Here is a 25,747-nt window from a genome sequence, read left to right as displayed (position 1 = left end):
GCCCTTACACCTATCTTAGGTGTAGGGGCGGCACCCCGCTTGATCATAGTTTAGTAGATCTGATCCGTTACGATTGCTCCTTGTTCTACAAGGATTAGTTTAATATCTGCAATAGTTAGGCCTTACAAAGGGGGGGAGGATCCAGCGGCACGTAGGGTGTCGTTCGTTGGCCCTAAGCAGGATGTTCCGAGGATCAACCTCGTGTTGGTTTTAGGCCTTGTTTAGGATCGGCTTACGATCGCCGTGCGTGGCTGCGAGGCCCAACCTGGAGTAGGATGATCCGATTATGCGGTGAAAACCCCACATCGTCGTAGATCTCATTAGCTTTACCTTGATCAAGCAGGACCACCATATATTCGGACACCCCGTCTGAATCATGGGTGGATCGGCTCTTTGAGCCGATTCACAGGATAACCTGAGAGCCGATCGAGGCTCGTATTTAACGTTTATGTGTGTGCCCTGCAGGAAACTAAGCGAGGCATCATCCACACCTTCCTGACCAGGTATAGGTCAGGTGGCACGCCCTTGTGATAAACATCGGTGCGTGCGACCAGAAGGCTTTGCGGGCCGTCGCTCAGAGGGACTAGGGCCAGCCGCAGCCCTAGTTGTTCCCGGCTCTACGGTGTTGCCCGTCTCTGCCCGCCAGTGGGTTTCTGACGTCAACAAATGTACCATGGATCATCGGCTTGCCTGGCTAACTGTAACAATAATGGAAAAAAGAACAACTAAAATCACTCCAACAGGCCATGGCGGCACTTCAAATTCAACGGTAGTACAGAGAGCTGAAGCTAGATACCTACACTTCCGACGAGGTAGGAGAAGTAGAACGTGGCCACGACATGATCGAGTCCCCACCCTCGCCAGTGTACCCGCTATGACCAGACATTGAGGACTATTTCGTACCTGCAAACTACAATAAATTACTGGAACCGAATCGATTAGGGGGCGGGGGAGGCAGAAGCGGAGGGCTTACCAAGCTATACTACCAATTGGTGCGCGGAACAAATCTCGGTCGTCATGGGCGGCAGATCTGCTTGCGACGGACTTTCCTGCGGTGGGTACAATGCGTGCGGACGAAACAAGTGCTGGAACCGTGGTTGACGTGCAGCGCCGCAGTCTATCCGATGCCGCCGGGGGACAAAGCCGGCGGCGCGACGAGGCGCCGACGATGGCTGCTCCGTCCGACGGTGGGGAACGAGCTGCCAGCGGTTCTCCGGTGACTAATGATGGGTCTAGCTTAAGAATAATTAATTAGCGAACTTGTTGCTTCTCTCTATGATATTCTCTAAATAAATAGATGACCCCACTTGTCATTGGCTGCGACAGCCCCACAGAGCGGCAATATATGTTTTTTTCTGAAAAATAGACGACCTCACTGGTCATTGGTTGCGGAGGCCCCACAGAGCCGCAATATATGATCTTCTCTAAATAAATAGACGACCCCACTGGTCATTGGCTGCGGAGGCCCCACAGAGCGGCAATATATGTCTTTTCCTAAAAAATAGACGACCCCACTGGTCATTGGCTGCGGAGGCCCCACAGAGCGGCAATATATGATTTTCTCTAAATAAATAGACGACCCCACTGGTCATTGGCTGCGGCAGCCCCACAGAGCGGCAATATATGTCTTTTCCTGAAAAATATACGACCCCACTGGTCATTGGCTGCGGCAGCCCTATAGAGCGGCCCCATTTGTCATTGGCAGCACCGCGTATAAAATCATGAAATAAAACGGCCCACACGTCAGCGATAGATGGATGGCTGCTCCGACGTGTCTCCTGACCCTACCCGTCAGCACGAGATGGTCAGGGAGGAGCTGCCCCTGTGCAGCCCCACCCGGTCAGACTAACGGTCAAGGCCTCTAACCTTACGGCTACCGGCTGTTCCAGCACTTGTCGTGTTTCAAACTAGAGGAGGGGAAAACTGAGGAAAAACTAAGGGTTGGGGAAAATTGAGTACAACTAACGAACCAGGGGCACGAAAATAGAAATCCCTTGTTTTAAAAGGTACTAGAAAATAAAGAACCAAGCATGTACCTTGGCTTGGATCTTGGGATTTTCTATTTGTAGGCGCAACTACAGCTTTCTTTGGCAGAGCTTTTGCATGTCTTTTATGTTGATCTGTTGATCAATATGAAAATTGTTAATAATTTGCAGATAGTATAAACTCTGAACTCTGAACCAAAGTTATTAAATCTGTTTGGGAAATGAAGCTTCCGACGAGACACGGAAATACTGCGCGCAACGACGACCGGAGCAGCCCCCAATCAACCCGGCGACCGGAAAAGGATCGGGTCTCTTTTCAATAGACAGCTAGCTTGGTTATTGATCCTAAACTTACTTCGGAATAGGTAGGTTCGAGAGCTTCTATTTCCATTTCTCCAAGGTGGAAAAGGGTGGAATTTCCTAATCCCGTGTCCAAGTTAGTCTACCGAAATCTGACTTTGATTGTAGAACAAATGAGACTTGCTCAGTTTGAGCAAACTCTGAAGCAAGTATGTAATGTATGGAAAACCATATGATATTACTTATACAATCTAAACCAAAATCAGCCCTGGCACACATCTAAAGCATCAAGCTAGAGAGGATCGTGGTCACACACCTTGGACTTGGGTCGAAGAATCACCTGTAGGTGCAGCGGTTTCTCCAGCTGACAGATGCCCTTTGTTCTTGGAGTGCAGAAAAGGGGGCAACAAGGATGGCGTGTGGAAGTTGACGGTGATGAAAGGCCAGCTCCAGTTGTCGGTGATGAACCACCCTCTTCAGCGCGTGAGGGAGGCAATGGAGGTTCCTGGCCGAGTAGTCCCGAGATGGAGGCGCCGCCGCCGTCGACGACCATCCCGACCAGGCAATCCTGAGATGGATGCACTGTAGCCGTTGACCCCAACATCAGTATGAGCAGGTGGGCGGAGGAAGATCTCAAGGGTGGTGGAACTGAGACGGCAGAGGAAGATCTCAGGGGCGGTGCTGCGGTGGAACTTAGCCACCGCCGGGAGGGGTTTCCCCATCGAGAGATAAGGGTTTTCACTAGGAAGAGTGATTTGCGGGATGTTGGTGGTCAATGCGGCCTGACTGCTTCGGCCCGCTAGAGACGACGCGGTAAGTCCAGCGGCACCGCTTCGGCCTTTTTTGCGGGGCGGCATTGCGGCGTAGCGGGCTGTCCCGCTCCGGTTGCAGCCTGACTTAATACTCTCCTCAATTAAACCACTAGCTTGTTCTCCCAGGTCCTAATTCACGGGATCCCCGATTATAAAGGTTGGGTTACTACTATGGTGTAACATCTACGTGTCTCAAACCCATCTCCCTCGATGCACTTTCTATCACATTACATGATAGTCCCTTCCTAAAGGGATCTGCCGAGTTTTTTTGTGTTTGTATAGACACAACAATTATTACTCTGGAGTTTGGCAATTTCCTGACATACTTCAAACATATCTTTACGCGTCTTGATGACTTTGTGTTATCCTTAGAATTGTTCACTTTGACAATTACAGTACGATTGTCACAATTCAAAAGGATTGCCAGAACAGGGTTTTCAACCACATGCAAGTCCATCAAGAGCTCATGCATCCAATCTGATTTAACATTGGATGTGTCTAAAGCAGTAAGTTATGCTTTCATAGTTGACCTCGTCAATATGGGTATTTTGCAAGATCGTCATGACATTATGCCACCTCCAAAGGTAAATACATACCCACTAGTGGCGTAGAGATCAGCTACGTAAGAGATCCAATTTGAATAATTATATCCTTGTAGGACAACTGGATGCCATGAATAGTGAATTTTGTAACTCATTGTACCACATATGTAGCACATGATCCTATCAAGTACATGCCAATGATCAGTACCCGGATTTGACATGAACCTACTCAACTTGCTAACAACAAATAGAGATGACGGGTCTAGTCGCGCTCGCTAAGTACATTATTGAGCCAACGATCTAAGAGTATCTCAATTGATCTATGGAAATCCTCTGGTTCTTGCGTAGTGTCACACTGGGATCATAAGGTGTTGGAGAAGACTTACTATCAATATAGCCGAACCGGCTCAAGATATTCTTAACATAATGGGATTGTGTTAAAGTAATCTCACTCTCGCTCTTAATCAGCTTGATGTTCAGAATCAGATCAGCTTCTCCCAGATCTTCATATCAAAGATCTTTGATAAGAAAGACTTGACCTCGTTTATTACTCTCATGTTTGTACCAAATATGAGAATATCATCCACATGCAAACACAGTATAACACCTTCGCCCCCACCATGGAGATAGTAAACACACTTATCAGCCTCATTAACAACAAAGTCAACAGAAGTTTAAGTTTTGTCAAACTTCTCATGACATTGCTTAGGTGCTTGTTTGATACCATATAAAGATTTAAGCAACTTGTACACATTTCTTTCTCCACCTTTTACGTTAAACCCATCAGGCTGATCCATATAGATTTCCTCTTCCAACTCTCCATTAAGGAAAGTTGTCTTTACGTCCATTTGATGAACGATAAGACCATAGGAGGCAGCCATGAAAAGTAGTACTCGAATGGTGGTGAGTCTAGCGACAGGTGAATAGGTGTCAAAGTAATCTCCGCCTTCTCTCTGTGTGTAGCCGTTAGCTACAAGCCATGCCGTGCACTTCTCAATAGTACCATCAGGTCTTAGTTTCTTATTGAACACCCACTTGCAGCCCACAAGATTACAACCATGGGTATGGTCTGATAATTTCCAAGTTCCATTAGAAAGAATCGAATCAATCTCATTATGAATAACTTCTTTCTAGTCATCTGCATCTGGAGATGCATATGTCTCTACAATGGATGTGAGAGTATCATCCACAAGGTACACAATGAAATCATCACCAAAGGATTTTGCAACCCTTCATCTCTTGCTCCGTATAACAACTTAATTGTAATCCTTACATGACATTTCTTTGTAGTATTTGACCCAAAGTTTCCGAGATACTAATATTTTGAGAGTAAAGATTATTGGAGTCCATGTTCCTTAAATCGCGTGTCTTAGCTGCTTTTTACCCAGATGGTCCGAGAACTTTTTCAGTGAGTCCAAGACTATTGGAGTCCATATAACTTATAAGGTGTCTCTTGGTTTCTTTTGGCCCCGTGGTTCCTAGATGATTTTTAGAGAGTAAAAGAATATTGGATTCCAGCCAACTTATATGGCATATCTGTTTTAGACCGAGAAAATTTTAGAGAGTCCAAGATTATTGTAGTTAAAATGCTCGATTCTATGGAAATTCTTCGGGAACATAGATTCTTTCTATAAAAGACAATTCCTGGTTCATACGAGGGAAAAGTTTGTGTATCTTTTATTGAATATGCCTCGAATAGATAGCGAGCCTTACTTCTTGAGAAATGGACAAGGTATTCTCTTCCTAATTTCGTTATTTGTTGTCACATTCCGCTTATGAATTCAGTGTTCATATGGGTTGTCCTATTATGCAGATGCACAAACATAGAGACATATCCCATACCCTATAAATAATATTGTGAACAATAGAGGCAACAAGAAAGCTAGGCCCCTCAAGAAATAAATAGTTCATAGCTGGTTTTTTGGGCCAGCTTGAGCGGAAACGGCTAAGTTATTTGAGTCAATATCACAAATGAAGTGATTAAAAGAGCTAAAAGTTTTCACATAGGCCAAAAGTGATTAAAAGTTCGGTTAAGAATCATTTAGACAAGGATGTGAGTAATTCTCTAATTCTCGGTCAGGTGATGTCATCGAATCTCAGTTGCAGTTCATGTTGCAACTCATAACAAATGTGAATCACGAAAAAATCCAACGGCCAGAAGCACTTGCAAGCCATGTTGCAACTCATCACTATTACGAATGACAAAGCGATCTAATGGTTCAGGCAAGTTTTCTTAGTGGCTAGAAAAGTCTCTCTTCTTGAGAAATGTACAAGAGGTATTCTCTTCCCACTAGTGGAGACAGGGCATTCAATCCCGGCCCGCAAGGATCGTTAATCCCAGTTCCCCAACCACGACCAATTGGGCGGGACTAAAAGCGAAGTCTTCAGTCGTAGCCCAGTTACCAGCCGGGATAAATGACCCTCCATGTGGCTGCGATACATGGTCTTGGCTAGAGAACCTTTAGTCCCGGCCCGTAATACCAACCGCGACTAGATATTATTTTTAATAATTATGTTTTTCATTTTCCTAATTTCTTTTTTCTTTTTGTTTGAGTTGTTACTCTCTCACTTGGACCATTTTTAATACTAATTACACTTAATCTGTAGGCAACTTGTAAACTTGATCATCACTTCTCGGTCGGTCACCCATCCGCACATTACTCCAACCTCAGCACGCTTAACTCCTTGGTTCTTTCCTGTTGTTCTTCCGCGAATGTGATTGTTTCTTGTTGTAAATACTACCATATGAATTCTATTAACTCTTATACCATTGTGTCACATTTCTGTATTTTTTGAAACCAAAAAATATCTGTAAACCGGAAATGGACAAATAATAAATGATCTATTGTTAGAAAATATGAGTGATTTAAATATGAAATAATTATGTATTTATTGGTTTATTATTATTATCAAATAATATTTGAATTTTTCATTTAATATGGCCAAATAATTAATATCTTAAAATCTGTAAACCGGAATTGGTCAAATAATATATGATTTATTATTAAAAAATTTGAGTGATTTTAATATGAAATAATTATGTATTTATTCATTTATTATTATTATTATCAAATAATATATGCATTATCCATATAATATTGCCAAATAATTAATATCTTGAAATCTGTAAACCGGAATTGGATAAATAATATATGATTTATTATTATAAAAATGTGAGTGATTTGAATATGAAATAATTATGTATTTATTCATTTACTATTATTATTTTCAAATTATGTATTATTCATTTAATATGGCTAAATAATTAATATCTTGAAATATGTAAACCGGAATTGGACTAATAATATATGATTTATTATTATAAAAATGTGAGTGATTTGAATATTAAATAATTATGTATTTATTCATTTATTATTATTATTATCAAATAATATATGCATTATTCATATAATGCGTCTAGGGCATCATTGTCTGGGTTTAGGGGGACGGAGAACCCCTCACTCATAGAGAACCCACACCGATATGTGAGATCTTATAAAGAAAGGGGTTGGCACGAGAGTAGAACTCGATCGACAAGGTGTCGGAGGTATGACACATGCTCGTTGCAGCGGTCACGGCATACATTGAAAGAATAATTTTCTTTATCTATTCATACCACATTCCATGATACACCAAAATTCATACACTTTGAAGGAACTACATTTGGGAATGAAACAATTGGATTTGTTGTTAAAATTGTTTTTCTGTAGAGTGCTGGTCCAAATATGAACAACGATATAAAACATAAATTAAAGCCTTTTTCTTTATTGCTCACTTGATAGGTTTACATACATTTTGTTTTTCTAAATTGTGAAACCGTAATTTTCTCTTAAAATAGTTCCTTTGCATAAAGATCTCCATCTTCACTACATAATTATCATGACGGTTAAGTTGGACTAAATTAGACTTGGTTTAGTGAACACATTTGGCTAATTCCCACATGGTAAAAGGACTGCGCTCAGCAGCAAGCAAGCACAAACACAAGACACATAGTTCATATATATGAAAGACACATAGTTCATATATATTGAAAGACACATAGTTCATATATATGAAAGACACATAGTTCATATATATTAAAGACACATAGTTCATATATATTGAAAGACACATAGTTCATATATATTGAAACGATCGATTCATAGTTCATACAAATATAGAAGACCACCACTACTCATCATCTCTAAATATTGAGATGATCAACATGGCTAGTAGCCAACTAGCATCCAGTGGTTCCTAGCAATCTCGAAGCCCAGGTGAGCGTCTAGTGCTGCATAGTGCACTTGCTCGTAGTTCAATGGATAATTCGCTCATCCAAAAATGAGCTCATCTTCTTTTTCTTGCACATCGATGTCCCTCTTCTTCTTGTGGTTGTACTTCTTCTTCTGCTCAAGGTTTGTCCCAATGGTATGGTTTGCCAAATCATATAGACTTGGAGTGGGCTTGGTGGTGGGGTTCGGGACTACCTTCTGGAGGTCATACGCATAAGTGATGTGAATGCAGTGGAGTCTTAGTTTTTTCACATCATTTCCGATAGCGGCGCCGCAGAATCTGATGATCCCGTCCTCCAAGAAATCCTTGAGCACTTGTGGCACTTTTATATCGGCATGAATAATCTGAAACACCAACGTCTTGGACGCCATTGAGAGTTGAAGAACGGCGGCGCGCTGCACCTCACCGGCCTTGTGATTGCGAGGGTCGGTGAACTCGCGGTCCAACCCAACGCACTTGGTCGTTGCGGCATCGAGAAAGTCCCTCTTCACGCATTGGATCCACTTCTCCAAGATTCTTGCACAGAGCGTGACCGTGACCTTGAACACCACCATCCCTTCAGCCTGGAGGTAGTACACCCGTGTCCGACGAGCCGGGTCGCGCACGAGGTGCTCCATCGACTAAGAGGCCAGGGGGAGAGAGCTAAGCTTTTGCAATGGTGGATGATGAGAGGAGGCCGGATGGAGAGAGTGTGTGTGGCAATGGTGAAGAATGGTGGAGCTTATAAAGCAATTGGAAGAGGAAGATGAACAGTGGCTGGCTGCGCCATCGCCGGCGGCTCGGATTCCACGCCGACGCTCGATTTCGACGCGGCCAGTAACGGCAACGCGCGATCGACCTCCGCGGGAAACGAACAGTTTGACTTTAGGTCCCGGTTTGGGACACGCGCCGGGATTAAAGGGTGGGTACCGCAAGCGCCGTGTGGCGCAAAACCCTTTATTCCCGGTTTGGGAGACGAGCCGAGACCTTTGGGTCTTTATGAGCCGGGACCTATGGATACCGTAAATTGTAGCGGTTACAGGGCGACGTGGCCAGGCCTTGTGTCCCGGTCCAGAACACGGCCGGGACCAAAGGTGCCTGACCAAAGGCCTGTTTTCTACTAGTGTCCTAATTTCGTTATTGGTTGTCACCTTCCTTTTATGAATTCGGTGTTGGTACGAGCTATTCTATTGTGCAGGCCCCTCAATAAATAAACAGTTCATAGCTATTTTTTGGGCCAGCTTGAGCGAAAACTGCTCAGTTATTTGAGTCAATATAGCCAACACTAATGGAGTGATTAAAAGAGTTAAAAGTTTTCACAAAGGCCAAAAATGATTAAAAGTTTGGTTAAGAATTATTTAATCAAGGTTGTGACTAATTATCTAATTCTCAGTGCTGTGATGTCATCGAATCTCAGTTACAATCACGTTGCAACTCATAACTAACGTGAATCATGAAGCAATCCAACGGCAGAGGCACTTGCAAGCCATGTTGCACCTCATCACTATTACGAATCACAAAACGATCTAATAATGGTTCGGGCATTTTTTCTGAGTGGCTAGAAAAGCCTCAACTGCAACCTATATTGCAACTCATGAATGCTAGCACGAATCGCTGGGCAATCCTACAATTTAGGAGTCAGACTGAGGATTACAGAGAATTAGCAAAACCCTTTAAACAAAGAGCTCCGATGTGCGTAAAATGCACCGATTGGGCCCAGAGAAAGCTCTCCTCCCGTCGCCCCCTCCAGGCGACCGGGGGAGAGTAACCCTAGATCGCCGCCGCCCCTTCCCTCTCCCTCCTCCCCCCGCCTCGTCGCCCCCAGAGGCGCTGCCGGGCGAAGCCCGCGGCGCCGGTGAAGGGGGCGGCGGGGATCTGGGTCCTCGGCTCCCCGCGCGGTGATAGGTGGAGGACCTCCGCGCCGGGCTCGCCGCTGCCGGCGACGACGTTGGGCGGGCTCCTTCTGCTCCACGCTGCTTCTCTGGAGTAGCCGTGGTCCAGGGGTGGCGCCTTCCAGTGCTTTCCCCGGCGGGGGCCTCGGGCTCCGTGGCGGCGGCCCCGGGAGGTGGCGGCGAGGCTGGCTCGACGGCGGGCGGCGCTCGCGGGTGGTGTACCCTCCGCGGCCGCGGGGGCGGCGAGCGGATGGGTGGGGGCGTCCGGGTGGCTTCGGCGCCCTGGCGTCAGATCTGGAGGCCGGCGGCTCGGTCTCCTCTCCGCCGCTATCTCTCCGCCAGATCTGGGTTGGGTCGGTCTCCGGCCGCCCGATCTGTGGCTGGGGTCTCAGCACGCATGGGTTCCGCCCACCTGTGGAACCGGGCGAAAGCCCTGGCTGGCTTGTCCAGCCCGACGACGGCGACGCCTACGGGCGCCGTGGTCCTCCCTGGAGGCGTCGTGGGGGTCTCCATCACCAGGTAGCGTCCCGGGTGAAAACCCTAGGTCCCCCGGGCCGGGCAGCGGCGGCGCCTCGGTGCCGTGAGCTTCTTGAAGCCGTTGCCTTGGGACGAGGTGCCCCGTGTGTTTGGCGAGTTGGTCATGTGTTGCTCGGCGGCGTTTGGTGCGGTGCTGGATCTTGGCCTCCGAGGAAGTTCTTGGGCTCGTTTCTGCAGGCATCCTTTTTGGTGGTTCCTTGGCGTGGTGCTCATGGCGGTGATGCTTGCCGGCGGTCCGGCACCCACGAGCCTAGGCGAGGGGATAGGGTTCCCCTCCGGAAGCAATCCTGACATGAGGGACGTCAAGGCCCGGCTCTTCTTCCCCTTCCTGCGTGCGGGCTGCTCCTTCGTCTCGGATCCCGGATCGGTGCTACTCCTCTGCAACTCCAGTTCGTCCCGTCTTGGAAGCAGGTGGCTTTCTCCGGCTGGGGCAGTTCCTAAGCGACGTCTTGAAGATCGATGGCTGCAGAGCTCTGGCTAGCGCCCCTGTTCTTCGTTGCTTAGCTTTAGGACTGTCCTGTTTCTTTTTACCTGTTTCTGTTTTTGTAAGCTGTGATCAGCACCCTTGTACTTCTGCCGTGTGTGGCTTAATTAATTTTAAGCTGGGCTGCAAAGCCTTCCCTTTAAAAAATGCACCGATCGATCGTGACGGCACTTCCATCTCAAACAACAGCGCAACATGCCAATATGCCATGGCCGGTCAAAAGGTTTTGAGGTACCGAGTATGTACGTCGCTCCAAACCCATTCAAGCTAAACTTTCGTAGCCGACACGCATACGTTACGTACGTACGTACGTCCATGTAGAGACTAGAGAGAGAGAGTATGACTTGTGAATGTGACGTCTCGGTATGACGTACGTGTTACAAAGCTCCAACTTTGCAAAGCTCAGAGCACACGCAGCATGATGCATGGATGAAAACACAAGAAAAAGGGAAATAAAAGTGAAACAGCTGCAGTCGACCGCGTTTATGATCGAGTAGCCTTGACTAGTAAGAGAAGCCAGTTAAATGCAGGTATGCCGCGCGCGGCACTGGAAGAAAAACATGAATGTACTGAAGAACAATGGCAACTAAACACACGAAATTGAGGTTTGCTCAGTGACAGTTCTGCTACTGTGGACCTGGGAGCGCCGTACCCGTCGTCGGCCCCAGCTCGCCGCTCGACGAGCTTTCGTCGTCGCCACAGCCTCCACGGCTACTAGCTACTACCCGCGCCGTAAGCTTCATTCCCAAGGTACACTGCTGCCGAGTCACATCATGTTCTGTGCAAAGCACGTCGCCTTGGCGACCCTGGCGGCCGCCGACGTGCGGGGAGACGATGGCGGCCTGCACTAGCGGCGTCATCGCGACGGCGTACCCCTGCACCGGACCCGGCGGCGCGTACACGGCCCGATGCATCTGCACCTGCACGCCGTTTCCCGGCGCGGTGGCCACGTGCTGCGCCTGCGCCCCTGCAGCGGCGCCGACCCCGGCCTCGCGCCCGCGCATGCGCTGGAGGAAGGCGGTGAGGGGCATGACGTAGTCGTCGAAACCGAGGTTGTCCATCGCCCACACCACGTCCTCGGCGGTGACGGTCTTGCGGTGCTCGGCGTGGCACCGCTCGTTGGCCTCGCCGGTCACGAAGCTGATGAACTCCGACACGCAGTCCTGGATCAGCTCCTTGGCGTCGTCCGAGATCTTGGCGTTGGGAGGGAGCACGCGACGCATGATCCGGGTCACGTTCGCGATCGGCATCAGACAGTCCTGCTCCCGCACCGCCGCTGCCGGCACCGCGGCCATCGCCGTCGCTGTTGCCCCTTCGCCAACGCCGCCGCCGTTCTCCATGACAAGCTAGGCTAGATGCAATTAGACTCTGCTCTTTAGGGCTTTTTGTTGGTCGGGTCTTACAGTGATGTGCTTCGATCTGATCGAGTTGGGTGTGTTAAATAGGAGAGATTGCTTAGGTTGGTTGCACAGCTGCTTGCTTAGCTGTCTTTTGATCTGACAAGTGTCAACTTAGTAGAGTGGTTTTGACAATTAGATCGGCAAGGATAGACAAAATAACACTATTAAAAGGAGAAAATTCATAATCATATATATTGATAATATAAACAATACCAACATGCATTCTCAACATAAAGCCAGTATACTACATTACTGCAGGAGGAAAATAACAAATTTGAATATAACCATTCAGTGATGTAAATTAATGTAGTAGATATTGTTTTTTTCTCATGATCGAATACAGCTCATTTCTAAACCGAAATAATACACTACCCACAAGAAAACAAAGCTTACACCGTAATAAAGCCACACTACCCACAAGACGATTTCGAAGATAGAAATATACAAATATATCAAGAATCAAACTGAAATAGTTTAGGGTTAGGATTTTCAGGCCCGGTTTTCCTATAAACTGGGTCAAACCGGTAATCTTGACCTTTTCCTCTAATGCAATCATATAGCAGTTCTCCTGCTATCGTTCAATTTTTTGTTTTTGAAATAGTGTTCAATTAAAGTAGGAAAAGTCAATAAAGTACTATTGTGAGACTAGAGCTAAACAAAATATTTTTCCCAGCACGGTGAGCTAAGGATCGCTCAAAAATATATTGTGAAAAGTTTTCAAAAGCTTGATTAAAATGTAGAAATAACATACAATATCTAGCTATGTAATAATGTCGAGGAAATATTAGTTGTACCAAGGGAAAATTACAAGCAAGAAATGAGTAAAATAAAAGGAAATAGCTAGCCTGAAAGTGCTGGCTTAGAGCATCTCCACCGCTGACTCCCAAATTGTGTTCCGCAATAGCATGCCGGACATGCTATTGGGACCACCAACAACAGATGCCGGCTAAAATTGATTGAGTGTCCACACCGGAAACCTCAATAGCTATAGGGACCACATAGAGAGAGGAAGGGAGTCTCGGACTATATTCGGCAGAGAGAGGTAGGTGAAAAAGAAGATAGAATGACTCTTTAGGGGTGTCGCAACAAACATGGTGCTCATGTGGAGTTATTGTTGGCAGCTCCAATCTCCCCGCCAAGTACCGGGCGTGGGGTGGGTTGCCGACTATTTTATTGTAGACGCCGGAAACCCTATTGGAGAGGTTATTGGGGCAACCCGTGGAGATGCTCTTAGATGTCTTGTTATGAGACAAGTATCCGCTTAATAGAATGGTTTTATCCATTAAAACGACACATACAATTTATATCTAATAGTTTTAACTAGTTTTTTAAGTCTAGTGGTGGGGAGAGATGTGTTCATTTTCTTATGTGGAAGTCACGTGTTACAGCCTTTATGAACCCCTTGAGGTTATAAATCTCCTTTATGAAAAAAATTAAATAATTTCCAAAAGTGTAATAGCTGAACTCCGTGTGATATGGGACATCTTTCTTGACCTTATGCAACGTTGTGGCTTCCCCGCTAGATATCGAAATCGAGTTGCGTCTTTGCTTATCACCGCCTTCTCTCGTTGTTGCTTAGTGGGGGTTGGGCGACCCCATTGCACTTGGCATGGGGCCCAAGGGGACCCACTTTCGCGGCCCTTATTAGACCTTGCCATCAAACCCTTCTAGCATATACTTGACTTGGCCACAGAAAATGGAGCTCATCGTCGCCTAAGAGGCTGTGGACCTGTACCTCCCTTTATGCTCATGATGAGGAGATTTTTGTCGCGCCTTACAAAAAGGAGTTTTTGAGCTTGGCTCGCATTTTGGATGAATTGGGTGATGTCACGGGGCAAGGAAATAATGTCCACAAGAGCATCGCGTTCCCATTAAATGCTCTTATCTTGATCTCGATGGCATCATTCAAAGCTTGCCGATACAACGCTCCAACTTGAAAATAAAATACACCAGCTTAACTCCAACAACTAGAAGCCTCAAGAATGTTGATGTGTGCAGGCTCTCATGAACAAGGCAGCCCCCAAGCATGTTCCTTGGTATGAAAGGAACATCATTGTTGCTGGTAGGGACATCCTTGTCAAATCGGTGAGCACCTCCCAAGATATTTTCCACATTGCACCGTCTGTCGTCCCTCCTGGCGCTTTGCAAACCGTCAACAAGATTGTGAGGGATTTCCTTTGGGCATGTAAGGATAACGCATCGGCTTGAAAATGCAAGGTTAATTGGAAGAGCGTTTGATGACTATAAACCACAATGCCAAAAAGATCTTGAACCGTTGGGACTCCAAGTGCAGAGTGTGTTGTATCAAGGAAGTATTTTCCCCACAAGGATGACTCGAGGGTTTATACCGAACTCTCGGGGAATTGAAAGGAAAAGTATTCTCTTCACTCTTCTTCAAGCAATACTGCAACTATATAAATGCCTTGTGTCCCCAAATCCACTGTGTGGTTGTCAAGCACAAGGTTTCGTGTAAGTAAATAACACAAGTAGTAAACTAAAATAGATAAAGTAACTAAGTAAAAAACTATAAATAGATTGATTGTTTTTGGTGTTTTGGATGCAAATAAGGCAAGTAAATGTTTTTTGTATTTTCGGAATAAAATAGTGCAGCAAATAGAAAACAATGTAAATGCGAGATAAAGGTGTTTCTTATGATAAAAAGTGGACCAGAGTTCACTTGACTATTCTCTCTTAAAGAAATTCATCAATGAGATACGAAGGTGCAAATCATATTATATGTGAGATTAGAATTAATATGGGCATCACGTCCTAACATAGAGATGATGCAACACACCTCTCTTATATTCCACAAGAAAGAAACTTCATCAATATTGTATTAAGAATTAACAGAACATAGCAATAAGTACTTTGACATGAAGTTTGAATATCAAATATGCTACCTTGAACAAACAAGATTATCACGTTTTGTCACGAGATGAGCATAGCACATGCATTCACTTTATCCCTAGTGATGTAGCAAAAGAAAGGTAAAAACCATAATCGCTCTTTAACATATTGTCACTATCCAATTACTAAAACCTTGCTACTCCATCTAACACACACATCACCCCACACACGCTCTTGCATAGATGTTGGATCAGAACATAAACTTAAAAATGGGCTACAAAATATGTATCTACCAATACATCTCACATATATAATAAGATTAGATCTCATAAAATAATATCATAGACCACATAGGTATTAAAAATATGACCATAATCAGGATAGGCAACTCATATGGCACTAAGTACTACGAAGAACATGAGAGAAATAGATCAAGCTAGTGCCACAAACCAGTAGTCCAGAGGTGGACTACTCCCTCTTGATCATGGTGATGATGATAAAGACATTGGAGAAGGTGGAGATCCCTCCGGCGGTGATCCCGGTGGAGTTCCCCCTCACCCCCAATCTTCTCTGCAGCAGCCTCCGTTTTGGTGTTTTTGTCTTTCTGCGGCGCTCTCTTCCCGATAACTCTTCGGGGCCATATATATATATATATATATAGTCATTTTTAGGGAAAAATGCGTCGGTGGGCTAACAAATCAGGGCAATCGTACATGGTTCTCCTGTTCTGCATGGTTATAAACCGAATAAAGGGAATCATTGGTAAATCCCTGTAAATCAATGTAAACCATGTATTATCATCATATATGTTGCAAATATGTGGGAATTCAATATGATAAATGATATGGGCATTAACCTTCGGGTAACCAACAATAGGCTACCTCCACCGGCCCAGCCAGGGGCCCATGAAGATTGCCTAACATCCGAAGTGGGCTTGCGCGTCGACGTTGGAGAAGGAGACTCATCCAAAGAAGGAAGATTCTTGATGAACAAGGTAAGAAGGTACGATACACGGAAAGATTAGACTATGCCTCTTTGTACCTAGTCGAATCTGGACAGATCTCTCGAGACCTGGCCTGCTATATAAATGCCAGGAGAGGATTTGTCGGAACACAACTTATACACGTAGAACCATCGCAAGATCAACTCTAGAGCTTGGAACCCTTGCATCTCGGTGAGACCACCTGTCAACACCCGGATTTCTAAGTCCAGATGCCTATTATGCCATACATCGCAATCCCGGGAAGATTGTTTTTGCGAGACATAACAGTTGAATATCATGGAGTCATCATTCATTACAATACCAACATAGTCATTACATAAGTAGGATCACATGATCCAGTCTCATTACAACACTTGATCTAATGATCATTACACAAATACGTAGCGGAAGCGAAGTAGTAGTGGACTATCTATTTCACAGGCAACGCTTGACGTTAGAAGCTCCTAGTTGTCGTAGACGTCCTACTGGCCGTCATCTTCATATTGCTGTTCGGCTTCATAGTCTGGCCATTTGAATAGCAAGGGACAAAGCCGTGAGTACTTTCAAGTACTCGCAAACTAATACTAATGTAAGTACTAACATTGCTATTGAGAGTGTTCTAAGCTCTAGGGTTGTTTGCATAAAGCCAATTTTAGTTCGTAAACCTTTTAGTAAAAGACTCCTCATATGCTAACTAACTCAAGTGGGAACATTAGTGTCATTCCCACAACTCTGTTGTGATTCAAAACCAAAGTCACCTTTCAAGTTCAATTCACAAGTCAAAAATATATAAATTTCTGATGACGGAAACAGTATGGCCTTTCCAAATGTCCATGACCGCGGACGCGGCTATTCGAATAGGTTTACACTCTGCAGAGGTTGCACACTTGTGCCACAACATTTGATTACATCCATCAAGGATAACCTCGAATAATCGTAACTCAGTACGCGGATCATCAACTGTTAACCTTTCACTTACACACCCTAGTATAGGCACCTCTCCCCATGAGCTTGGCCTCCCGGTGATAGCCAACTGTTATCCCGGGAACTGCACAGGGCTTGGGTCGTACATTCACCTCATTTCACGTCATTTCACTTTCATCGGAGGCAGCCTCGGCATAACCTCTATGACGCTTGTTTAGAGGGAACCCATACTAAGACACATAAATTTCCAGCTAAGCCTTACCCATAATCAGGTATTGTGGGGGTACTCAAGAATTGGAATGGTATCGCATCCAACACAATCATCAGTTTTTATCAAGTTCACCAAGTCAAATTCAGGTCATATTCACCTTAAAAAATCTTTCAATCGAAATGACTCATCATTCCAAGGTTTTCACCATCATTTCACAAACACAAGTTCCCATCTAGAGTAGTCATTTTTATTTTAGCACTACCCAAGTGAATCATAAATCAAAAAGTACTTTGATAAAACAAAGGTAATAAAGCTTGTAAAGTAAAAACTTGGAATAGGATCAATAAACAAAAAGTAAAAGGGATGATGCCTTGCTCTGGGTGAGCTTTGCACTTTGCAAGAGTATTATCTTGCCTTGGTTGGGGAATTGGTCAAAGTGGTCTTCTTCTCCTTGGAAGTAGACCTCCTCCTCCTCTTGATACTCCTCGTTACTAGCATCTAAAATCGAATACGAGGTATACAATCATCATACCATACTTAAGTACTAGACTAAGCACACACACATGAGTCACACAAACTTAGGCTAGCATCACACATTAATACTAGGTTGGTGGACTTTGTTTTCTTATTTAAGAAAAAAAATTCTTCTCATACTAATTAAGGTGTTTCTTTTCCTTCTTTAGAGAAATAATTTCCTCTCATTAACTTATTAAGATTTAATTTCTTTCATGAATCATATATGACCTAGGTTGACCAAAGTCAACCTCTTCATATTCATCATTTAAGAAAAAGATTTAAATGAGGTGAAGCACCTCATGCAATTTCATCCTAACATAGTAATGATTTAATATCATCAAACCATTTCACATCAGAACCTATAGACCAGGGTCTCTATCTCATTTTGAAATGTTTGTGACAAGATTTAAATGAGAGAAAAGCTCCCATATGATTTATAAATAGTTTTGGACAATATCATTGACTAGAAATAGCCATATAGTCCTCTAATTAAACTAGGCCATGATCACTCAAAGCAACCATGCCATATTTTTGCAGAAACAATTAGTGTAAGTAAAATGTGAGCTATGAGAGTTGAAATAAACTTAATAGCACTTTTGGTTGATTTTTAATAATTGTTTGAAGTCACAAAAAGGCCCAGCCTTGTTTATTTTGTCCCTTTAATTCTACACAAGATCTAGGGTTGGGACAAGTGTAGTTGTGTAGATAAAACTCTCAGCTTTCCAACAATATAAAGTTTGTAAAATTTGGCCAAGTAGATTTGCCCCTATCTAATTTTGAAGTTGACATCAGATTGCAAAATTTATCTAAACTAGAATTTTAATTCAAACTAAGTGGGCTGGCGGGAAAGTTAACAGGCTGCGCAGAGAGAGAGGGAGGTGGGCCGGCCCAGCATCGCAGCGGGCCAGCTGACAGCGTGGGGTCCATGCATCAGTGGGTGGATACGCGTACATCACGCGTCCGTTGGGAACCCCAAGAGGAAGGTGTGATGCGTACAGCGGCAAGTTTTCCCTCAGAAAGAAACCAAAGTTTATCGAACCAGGAGGAACCAAGAAGCACGTTGAAGGTTGATGGCGGCGGGATGTAGTGCGGCGCAACACCAGAGATTTCGGCGCCAACGTGGAACCTGCACAACACAACCAAAGTACTTTGCCCCAACGAAACAGTGAGGTTGTCAATCTCACCGGCTTGCTGTAACAAAGGATTAGATGTATACTGTGGATGATGATTGTTTGCAAAGAACAGTAGAACAAGTATTGCAGTAGATTGTATTCGATGTAAAAGAATGGACCGGGGTCCACAGTTCGCTAGAGGTGTCTCTCCCATAAGATAAATAGCATGTTGGGTGAACAAATTACAGTCGGGCAATTGACAAATAGAGAGAGCATGACAATGCACATACATGATATGATAAGTATTGTGAGATTTAATTGGGCATTACGACAAAGTACATAGACCGCTATCCAGACATGCATCTATGCCTAAAAAGTCCACCTTCAGAGTTATCATCCGAACCCCTTCCAGTATTAAGTTGCAAACAACGAGACAATTGCATTAAGTATGGTGTGTAATGTAATCAATAACTACATCCTCGGACATAGCATCAATGTTTTATCCCTAGTGGCAACAAGACATCCACAACCTTAGAACTTTCCGTCACTCGTCCCGGATTTAATGGAGGCATGAACCCACTATCGAGCATAAATACTCCCTCTTGGAGTTAAGAGTAAAAACTTGGCCAGAGCCTCTACTAATAACGGAGAGCATGCAAGATCATAAACAACACATAGGTAATAGATTGATAATCAACATAATATAGTATTCTCTATCCATCGGATCCCGACAAACACAACATATAGAATTACAAATAGATGATCTTGATCATGTTAGGCAGCTCACAAGATCCGACAATGAAGCACATGAGGAGAAGACGACCATCTAGCTACTGCTATGGACCCATAGTCCAGGGGTGAACTACTCACTCATCACTCCGGAGGCGACCGTGGCGGTGAAGAGTCCTCCGGGAGATGATTCCCCTCTCCGGCAGGGTGCCGGAGGCGATCTCCAGAATCCCCCGAGATGGGATTGGCGGCGGCGGCGTCTCGCAAGGTTTTCCGTATCGTGGCTCTCGGTACCGGGGGTTTCACGACGAAGGCTTTAAGTAGGCGGAAGGGCAACGCGGGGGCCACACGAGGGCCCCACACACCGAGGCCGCGCGGCCAAGACCTGGGCCGCGCCGCCCTGTTGTGGCGGCGCCTCGTGGCCCCACTTCCTTTCCCCCTCGGTCTTCTGGAAGCTTCGTGCAAAAATAGGACCCTGTGCGTTGATTTCGTCCAATTCCGAGAATATTTCCTTTGTAGGATTTCTGAAACCAAAAACAGCAGAAAACAACAACTGGCTCTTCGGCATCTCGTCAATAGGTTAGTGCCGGAAAATGCATAAATACGACATATAATGTGTATAAAACATGTATATATCATCAATAATGTGGCATGGAACATAAGAAATTATCGATACGTCGGAGACGTATCAGCATCCCCAAGCTTAGTTCCTGCTCGTCCCGAGCAGGTAAACGATAACAAAGATAATTTCTGGAGTGACATGCCATCATAACCTTGATCATACTATTGTAAGCATATGTAATGAATGCAGCGATCAAAACAATGGTAATGACATGAGTAAACAACTGAATCATAAAGCAAAGACTTTTCATGAATAGTACTTTCAAGACAAGCATCAATAAGTCTCGCATAAGAGTTAACTCATCAAGCAATAAATCAAAGTAAAGGTATTGAAGCAACACAAAGGAAGATTAAATTTCAGCGGTTGCTTTCAACTTGTAACATGTATATCTCATGGATAATTGTCAATGTAGAGTAATATAACAAGTGCAATATGCAAGTATGTAGGAATCAATGCACAGATCACACAAGTGTTTGCTTCTTGAGGTGGAGAGAGATAGGTGAACTGACTCAACATAAAAGTAAAAGAAAGGCCCTTCGCAGAGGGAAGCATTGATTGCTATATTTGTGCTAGAGCTTTGGTTTTGAAAACAAGAAACAATTTTGTCAACGGTAGTAATAAAGCATATGTATCATGTAAATTATATCTTACAAGTTGCAAGCCTCATGCATAGTATACTAATAGTGCCCGCACCTTGTCCTAATTAGCTTGGATTACCGGAATTATCGCAATACACATGTTTTAACCAAGTGTCACAAAGGGGTACCTCCATGCCGCCTGTACAAAGGTCTAAGGAGAAAGCTCGCATTTGGATTTCTCGCTTTTGATTATTCTCAACTTAGACATCCATACCGGGACAACATAGACAACAGATAATGGACTCCTCTTTAATGCATAAGCATGTAGCAACAATTAATGTTCTCATATGAGATTGAGGATATATGTCCAAAACTGAAACTTCCACCATGATTCATGGCTTTAGTTAGCGGCCCAATGTTCTTCTCTAACAATATGCATGCTCTAACCATTATGAGTGGTAAATCTCCCTTACTTCAGACAAGACGGACATGCATAGCAACTCACATGATATTCAACAAAGATTAGTTGATGGCGTCCCCAGGAACATGGTTATCGCACAACAAGCAACTTAATAAGAGATAAAGTGCATAAGTACATATTCAATACCACAATAGTTTTTAAGCTATTTGTCCCATGAGCTATATATTGCAAAGGTAAAGAATGGAAATTTTAAAGGTAGCACTCAAGCAATTTACTTTGGAATGGCGGAGAAATACCATGTAGTAGGTAGGTATGGTGGACACAAATGGCATAGTGGTTGGCTCAAGGATTTTGGATGCATGAGAAGTATTCCCTCTCGATACAAGTTTTAGGCTAGCAAGGTTATTTGAAACAAACACAAGGATGAACTGGTGCAGCAAGACTCACATAAAAGACATATTGTAAACATTATAAGACTCTACACCGTCTTTCTTGTTGTTCAAAACTCAATACTAGAAATTATCTAGACTTTAGAGAGACCAAATATGCAAACCAAATTTAGCAAGCTCTAGGTGATTCTTCATTAATAGGTGCAAAGTATATGATGCAAGAGCTTAAACATGAGCACAACAATTGCCAAGTATCAAATTATTCAAGACATTTTAGAATTACTACATGTAGCATTTCCCGATTCCAACCATATAACAATTTAACGAAGAAGATTCAACCTTCGCCATGAATACTATGAGTAAAGCCTAAGGACATATTTGTCCATATGCAACAGCGGAGCGTGTCTCTCTCCCACACAATGAATGCTAGGATCCATTTTATTCAAACAAAAACAAAAACAAAAACAAACCAACGCTCCAAGCAAAGCACATAAGATGTGATGGAATAAAAATATAGTTTCGGGGAGGAACCTCGATAATGTTGTCGATGAAGAAGGGGATGCCTTGGGCATCCCCAAGCTTAGATGCTTGAGTCTTCTTAGAATATGCAGGGGTGAACCACCGGGGCATCCCCAAGCTTAGAGCTTTCACTCTCCTTGATCATATTGTATCATCTCCCTCTCTTGATCCTTGAAAACTTCCTCCACACCAAACTCGAAACAACTCATTAGAGGGTTAGTGCATAATAAAAATTCACATGTTCAGAGGTGACACAATCATTCTTAACACTTCTGGACATTGCATAAAGCTACTGGACATTAATGGAACAAAGAAATTCATCCATCATAGCAAAAGAGGCAATGCGAAATAAAAGGCAGAATCTGTCAAAACAGAACAGTCCGTAAAGATGGATTTTATTGAGGCACCAGACTTGCTCAAATGAAAATTCTCAAATTGAATCAAAGTTGCGTACATATCTAATGATCACGCACGTAAATTGGCATATTTTTCCGAGCTACCTACAGAGAGGCAGGTCGAAATTCGTGACAGCAAAGAAATCTGTTTCTGCGCAGTAATCCAAATCTAGTATGAACCTTACTATCAACGACTTTACTTGGCACAACAATGCACAAAACTAAGATAAGGAGAGGTTGCGACAGTAGTAAACAACTTCCAAGACTCAAATATAAAACAAAAATACTGTAGTAAAAACATGGGTTGTCTCCCATAAGCGCTTTTCTTTAACGCCTTTCAGCTAGGCGCAGAAAGTGTATATCAAGTATTATCAAGAGACGAAGTATCAACATCATAATTTGTTCTAATAATAGAATCAAAAGGTAACTTCATTATGTTTCTAGGGAAGTGTTCCATACCTTTCTTAAGAGGAAATTGATATTTAATATTACCTTCCTTCATATCAATGATAGCTCCAACAGTTCGAAGAAAAGGTCTTCCCAATATAATGGGACAAGATGCATTGCATTCAATATCCAAGACAACAAAATCAACGGGGACAAGGTTATTGTTAACAGTAATGTGAACATTATCAACTCTCCCCAAAGGTTTCTTTATAGCATTATCAACAAGATTAACATCCAAATAACAATTTTTCAATTGTGGCAAGTCAAGCATATCATAGATTTTCTTAGGCATAACGGAAATACTTGCACCAAGATCACATAAAGCATTACAATCAAAGTCATTGACCATCATCTTAATGATGGGCACCCAACCATCTTCTAACTTTCTAGGAATAGAAGTTTCAAGTTTTAGTTTCTCCTCTCTAGCTTTTATGAGAGCATTTGTAATATGTTTTGTGAAAGCCAAGTTTATAGCACTAGCATTGGGACTCTTAGCAAGTTTTTGTAAGAACTTTATAACTTCAGAGATGTGGCAATCATCAAAATCCAAACCATTACAATTTAAAGCAATGGGATCATCATCCCCAATGTTGGAAAAAATTTCAGCAGTTTTATCACGAGCGGTTTCAGGCAGTTTTAGCAGCTTCCAAGCAGTTTTGCAGGCTTTGCACTAGGAGTAGTAACATTGCCAACACCAATTATTTTACCATTGATAGTAGGAGGTGAAGCAACATGTGAATTATTAACATTACTAGTGGTGGTAATAGTCCAAACTTTAGCTACATTATTCTCTTTAGCAGGTTTTTCATTTTCTTCTCTTTCCCACCTAGCATGAAATTCGGCCATCAATCTTATATTCTCATTAATTCTAACTTGGATGGCATTTGCTGTAGTAACAATTTTATTTTCAATATCCTTATTAGGCATAACTTTCGATTTCAAAAGATCAACATCAGAGGCAAGACTATCAACCTTAGAAGCGAGAATATCAATTTTATTGAGCTTTTCCTCAACAGATTTGATAAAAGCAGTTTGTGTACTAATAAATTCTTTAAGCATAGCTTCAAGTCCAGGGGTGTGTTCCTATTATTGTTGTAAGAATTCCCATAAGAATTACCATAACCGTTACCATTATTATAAGGATATGGCCTATAGTTATTACTAGAATTGTTCCGATAAGCATTGTTGTTGAAATTATTATTTTTAATGAAGTTTACATCAACATGTTCTTCTTGGGCAACCAATGAAGCTAAAGGAACATTATTAGGATCAACATTTGTCCTATCATTCACAAGCATAGACATAATAGCATCAATCTTATCACTCAAGGAAGGTTTCTTCGACAAAATTTACCTTCTTACCTTGTGGAGCTCTTTCCGTGTGCCATTCAGAGTAATTAATCATCATATTATCAAGAAGCTTTGTTGCTTCACCAAGAGTGATGGACATAAAGGTACCTCCAGCAGCTGAATCTAATAGGTTCCGCGAACAAAAGTTCAGTCCTGCATAAAAGGTTTGGATGATCATCCAAGTAGTCGATCCATGGGTTGGGCAATTTTTAACCAAAGATTTCATTCTTTCCCAAGCTTGTGCAACATGCTCATTATCCAATTGTTTAAAATTCATTATGCTACTCCTCAAAGATATAATTTTAGCAGGGGGATAATATCTACCAATAAAAGCATCCTTGCATTTAGTCCAAGAATCAATACTATTCTTAGGCAGAGATAGCAACCAATCTTTAGCTCTTCCTCTTAATGAGAAAGGAAACAATTTTAATTTTATAATGTCACCATCTACATCTTTATACTTTTGCATTTCACACAATTCAACAAAGTTATTGAGATGGGCAGCAGCATCATCAGAACTAACACCAGAAAATTGCTCTCACATAACAAGATTCAGTAGAGCATGTTTAATTTCAAAGAATTCTGCTGTAGTAGCAGGTGGAGCAATAGGTGTGCATAAGAAATCATTATTATTTGTGGTTGTGAAGTCACACAACTTAGTATTTTCAGGAGTGGCCATTTTAGCAGTAGTAAATAAAGCAAACTAGATAAAGTAAATGCAAGTAACTAATTTTTTTGTGTTTTTCGATATAGAGAGCAAGACAGTAAATAAAGTAAAGCTAGCAACTAATTTTTTTTGTGCTTTGATATAAGTGCAGCAAACAAAGTAGTAAATAAAATAAAGCAAGACAAAAACAAAGTAAAGAGATTGGATTGTGGAGACTCTCCTTGCAGCGTGTCTTGATCTCCCCGGCAACGGCGCCAGAAAATATGCTTGATATGCGTACAGCACGCGTCCGTTGGGAACCCCAAGAGGAAGGTGTGATGCGTACAGCGGCAAGTTTTCCCTCAGAAAGAAACCAAGGTTTATCGAACCAGGAGGAGCCAAGAAGCACGTTGAAGGTTGATGGCGGCGGGATGTAGTGCGGCGCAACACCGGAGATTCCGGCGCCAACGTGGAACCTGCACAACACAACCAAAGTACTTTGCCCCAACGAAACAGTGGGGTTGTCAATCTCACCGGCTTGCTGTAACAAAGGATTAGATGTATAGTGTGGATGATGATTGTTTACAAAGAACAGTAGAACAAGTATTGCGATAGATTGTATTCGATGTAAAAGAATGGACCGGGGTCCACGAGTTCACTAGAGGTGTCTCTCCCATAAGATAAATAGCATGTTGGGTGAACAAATTACAGTCGGGCAATTGACAAATAGAGAGAGCATGACAATGCACATACATGATATGATAAGTATTGTGAGATTTAATTGGGCATTACGACAAAGTACATAGACCGCTATCCAGCATGCATCTATGCCTAAAAAGTCCACCTTCAGGTTATCA

At 43.2% G+C, this 25,747-nt stretch overlaps 1 protein-coding gene across 1 annotated transcript; it reads right to left on the bottom strand.

Annotated features, from left to right (window-relative positions):
* Positions 1 to 11,429: 11,429 nt before the first annotated feature.
* Positions 11,430 to 12,143, bottom strand: LOC124655868 (nuclear transcription factor Y subunit B-2-like). The gene has a single exon (XM_047194698.1). The coding sequence runs from the start codon at positions 12,141 to 12,143 to the stop codon at positions 11,430 to 11,432; it is 714 nt and encodes a 237-aa protein (XP_047050654.1).
* Between the last annotated feature and the right edge of the window lie 13,604 nt (positions 12,144 to 25,747).

Source organism: Lolium rigidum, chromosome 5 (assembly GCF_022539505.1).
Source record: "Lolium rigidum isolate FL_2022 chromosome 5, APGP_CSIRO_Lrig_0.1, whole genome shotgun sequence".
Lineage (NCBI taxonomy): Eukaryota > Viridiplantae > Streptophyta > Magnoliopsida > Poales > Poaceae > Lolium > Lolium rigidum.
Note: the sequence above shows the minus strand (reverse complement) of the source record. Positions and strands in the feature narration are given on the sequence as shown.